We start from the raw sequence: 4,323 nt of genomic DNA on the forward strand, positions 1-4,323 counted from the left end.
CTCGGTGCCTCCGGTCCCCATGAACGGTAAATTGGCAGAGACCGAGCAGTAGCTGATTCAGGGAATACCTCTGGGTAAATTGTAGCTGATACCCTGCAAAAGCATTTACTGCCTTGCCGTTCAGGGCAGCGGTAACGAAAGGTTGCAGCGAAGTCGCTATAACCTGCTGAATTCTCACGGTGTTTTAATTGTTAGAAGCAGACAGGCTCCAGCATGCTGTAAAACTTTGGAAAACACACAGAGGACACCGAGGCTCTTAGATTTCACATAGTTCTGATCCTCTTTCAGTCACGCAAAATCCCATCGTGCTGTTGGTTCCCTGCTGCCGCTTCTCGCGGTTTTCCTGGCAGAGGTTTCCGTGAGATGCCCTGCGCACCCGGAGCTGCCCCCGTTGCCATGCCGCGTCGTCCCCGCCGGCAGCGCGCGAGTGTGAAGGCGGATTTGGTTACCGATCCTTATCCTTACGGGGACCCGGCAAGCTCCCAGCCTGCCGGGACGAAGCCGCCGTCGGCACGCTCTTCACCCCTGCACGCTATGCCCTTCTGTCGGGATGAGGCCATCGGGGTCCCCTCGCCCCAGTTGTCACTGGATGTTCTGCCATGGTTTCTACTTGGTTTGGGGGTAGAACGGTAAAGATGTGCGGGTGAAAACGTACGCTGCGTCGATGCCTTGCAACGTTACGCTTTGTTGCCCCTTGCGTAAAGGTTTTTCTTGTAGTGTTTTCTAAGAAACGCACCCTTGGAGTGGGAAAGTTCATTTTGGTTCAGGAAACCTGTGCGAGGCCTTGGTATCGTTTAAGCCCTGCTCTGCACGTGTTAAAGGGAGGGGTGAATGGCGTGCAACTGGTTTGTGGCCTCTGCCGTGGCCTGCAGTCTGTTTCCGTTTCTGGGTTTGTTCCCAGAGGGGTGGCAAAGACTCCGTGGGTGAACGGTACCGCTTCCAAAGGGCTGGGATCTGTGGCCAGCCAGGAACTCTGCACAGGGACAAACTGCTCACCTGCAGTGGGTCAGGTCCTCAGGCTCTAGGTGAGAGTAATCTGCAAAGGGATTCCGTGAAGATACGCTAACTCGGTGCTCTCGTCATCAGGGCAAATTCAGTTTAGAGAAGCAACAGCTAAAATGAGTCAATTCCATCAGTTTTGTCTTCTCTTCTCCGTAACAGATGCACGGAGCTCCTAGGAGGTAGGGAAAACAAGGGGAAGATTTTGTGTAGTCTGAACGAGAGAGGCTGTTAGAAATACCATTTTATTGTCCAAGCTGCACGGAACGCTGACACAAATAGAGTAAAATAAAGGCAGAAAAACAGAGCTCTTGGCAGCAATTATCACACAAATCAAGTGACAGCCTCCCCTGTTAGCTGGAATAATCTGAGTTATTGGTTAAAATGTAACATGCGAGTCTTGGCGTATTTAACATGTCTCTCAATTTTTGTTTCTGATTCCCAGATCTATTATAAAGTTATTAAAGAAATTGAGCCAGGAGAAGAGCTCTTGGTGTATTTGAAGGAAGGTGGTTATTCACTTGGGAACATGGCGCCCAGCATGGAAGGTAAGGCCTCCTTTTGACAGACAGGACCTTTTTGCACCTCTCGCCAGCAAACCTGGAACCTCAGTGCCGAACTGGGACGAACACCGGGTGCGGTACCTGCCCCTGCTGTAACTGGTCATGTGTTATGCTGCTTTTCGCTCTTTGTCTGGCGAGCGTAGCTGTCAGTCCGTGATAACAAGCAAGTTTTTATTAACCTTAAGGCCTGCAGCAGATGAATTTGCTGCTTCTCTTTGAGGAACGTTGTGGTTTTGAATGTGAGTGGAGGTGGCTCTTTAATTCCCAGGGTTGCCGTGTTTCTTTAGGTGTAATAAAAATGGGCCCAACCATTCCAAGGCTGGCAAACACTTGTCTTTAGAGCTTTAGGTGACATGGAAAAGGGGAATCCAGGCAGGGGATGGAAGAGTCATGCTAGAGTCATTCTTGCAGGAATATAGGCACCTCTGAAACCCTGAAATGATACGGTGGAGGCCAAAAGAATGACTCCCTTTGAAAGAAAGGTCACATTTTTGTTATGGCAATGTCTCTCTTGCCTTGTGGTGAGTTGGTGTTGCTGGCCAACGGGCTTGCAGGGGGAGACAAGTTGCCTCAACTGTGTATTGCCTGTGGGGCAGCCTGGAAGACTAAGCACTCCCTTCTTTGTGTATTAGCATAACCATTTTCCTCCCGTTATCCTGCTCTTAATTACTGAAGTTCTGTGGTTGCACAGACTGTAAAACACCGTGATGTTTTCCAGGTTAAACGTGGGTTTTCTAGTAAGCCAGGGCAAGCAGCAGCACTACGGTTTTTGGATTCTTTTCCTGCACCAGAACGGCGCTATGCGAAATTCCAGAGGACATGTAGAGAGGGATGGGACAAGAGAAAGGAAAGACTTTGAACCCTTCTCCCTTTCTCATGGGGCACAGAGATGCCTACAAAATACTTGATAATCAGAAGTGGCATGGAGCTGTTGGCATGCCCTTCTGTTAGACTGTTGAAAGCTTTGGGTTCAACCTCACCTTTGCAAGGAACAGGAAACATTTGGTACTGAGGAGAAGGCGCAGCCAGGATTCCCACAGTAAGGTCAGAAATCTCCCTGGGGGGTTTGGGAAGAAGGTGACGGCTGAGCCGAGTTGCTGAAGAGGTGGGTTGGGAGGCATCATTCCCTGGGGATGCGCTGCTGCTCACCTGTGCCTCGCGGGTCCTTGTGTGCATCTCTGCAGTAGCTGTTGCTGGCTCTCGTCAGCAACAGGAGAGCAGGGTCGCAGGACACGTGGCCTGAAATATTCTGGCAATCTGACAGTGTCGCCAGGACTTTTTTTTTTTCCCCTTTGTTCGGGTGCTTTTCCCAACATTCATCCGAGGCTCTGACGAATGTTTGGTATCCCACCCCTTTCGCTGCAAGTGGCAGAGCCCGTCGATACAAACACTGTGCGGTGGAAGGAATCTCTTGGGGAAAAGATGTGCTACACCATTCCCAAAAAGAGTATAAAGACAAGGCAGCAGCACAGACGTATCTGGAGTAATGAAAGATTGTGCCGCTTCTTGTTTGAAAACGGTTGGTTGCGGGTCCTGAGATGAGTTCAAGAGCCTGTGGTAACAGAGGCCAAACCTCATGTGAAGTCCGTGCTGATCCTGAAATGAAATGAAAAATCAGCCTGGACTTGCAAAGTCCTGCTCGTTTCCTGGGGTTCTTAGTGGCCTTGGCATTTGGTGACAGTGAACATTTGAGAACAGTGGAAAAGGTTCATGAATTTTCCCAAGTCGAGAGGTTATTAGGGCATATTACTGTCTTTTTCTGTTCATTCACTGAATGACGAGCCTGTTGCAAGTTTCACATTATTATTGGGTGACTAATTTCTGTAATTATATTCTCATCTACCAGCCGTTCTCATACTACAAGTTGGAAACACTGTTCTAAGCAATTAAGCTCTGAAATGGGAGTTGTCTCACCTGGTCATCCCACTTGCTTTCTCTTACCTGTCGATGAATATAGTTTTCAGATTGAGATTTGCAGTGAAGCCCTTCCAGAGTGCGAGTACGACACACACAGTTAGTTTGAAATACCTCAGAAAACCCGGGTAGTCTGGGGGTTGGTGCTGCTGAAAGCTCAGTGGGTGAAGTGACTGAACAGGCACGGCGGTAGCTACTCTCTCACTGAGATGTCACTTTTGGGATTGGTTTTTTTCAGTCTTCTTCCCCCCCAAAAGTTAAGCATTTTCTTGAGACCAACACAGAGGTGAATAATTTCTGTATTCACGATGCTGGCATAAGACATACCTATTTTATTTGACATCAAGGAGAAATCGGGGGGAAAACACCTCACCCCTGCTTTGCGTTTCTGTTTCTAAAAGGCATTTATTTGCACAAGCCAAAAGTGCTCCTCCTTTTCCATCTTTGTCATTACGTAACGTTTATCTGTGTCTTCCCGGTAATGTCTAGTGCTTTTGCCACAATTGCTTTCAAATTGTAACAGTCCAACATTAAATATTTGACTCCTTGATACTTTTTACTTTCAGTAATGCTATCTTCCTGCTGCCTCGCACACCCCCTCCCCTTCAGTTCTGAATTAACAAGAAAGAAAATGCAAAATTGTTCCACACAAAGATGATTATCATAAAAATCTTTTATCCCAGCCCAGCCAAACACAGCAGACCCCTTATCACTGCAGGAATTTTGAGTAGGGCACTTGAACTCCTTTGAGATTCAAGTCTGGTAGATTAGCATGTAGATGCCACATAATTGTGTTCCCCTTGGTTTCTCTGAAAGCTATTAGGCACTGATTTATTTTTCTCTTACA

General features: G+C 47.8%; 1 protein-coding gene across 1 annotated transcript in view; it reads left to right on the top strand.

Annotated features, from left to right (window-relative positions):
* Positions 1-1,447: 1,447 nt before the first annotated feature.
* PRDM16 (PR domain containing 16) overlaps positions 1,448-4,323 on the top strand; it is a 37,949-nt gene continuing 35,073 nt past the window's right edge. Inside the window, exon 1 of the mRNA XM_010148137.1 lies at positions 1,448-1,547. Within this exon, the coding sequence (XP_010146439.1) occupies positions 1,529-1,547 (19 nt within the window). The 5' untranslated portion in view covers positions 1,448-1,528. The remainder of the gene's footprint in view (positions 1,548-4,323) is intronic.

Source organism: Eurypyga helias, unplaced genomic scaffold, assembly GCF_000690775.1.
Source record: "Eurypyga helias isolate BGI_N326 unplaced genomic scaffold, ASM69077v1 scaffold17493, whole genome shotgun sequence".
NCBI lineage: Eukaryota > Metazoa > Chordata > Aves > Eurypygiformes > Eurypygidae > Eurypyga > Eurypyga helias.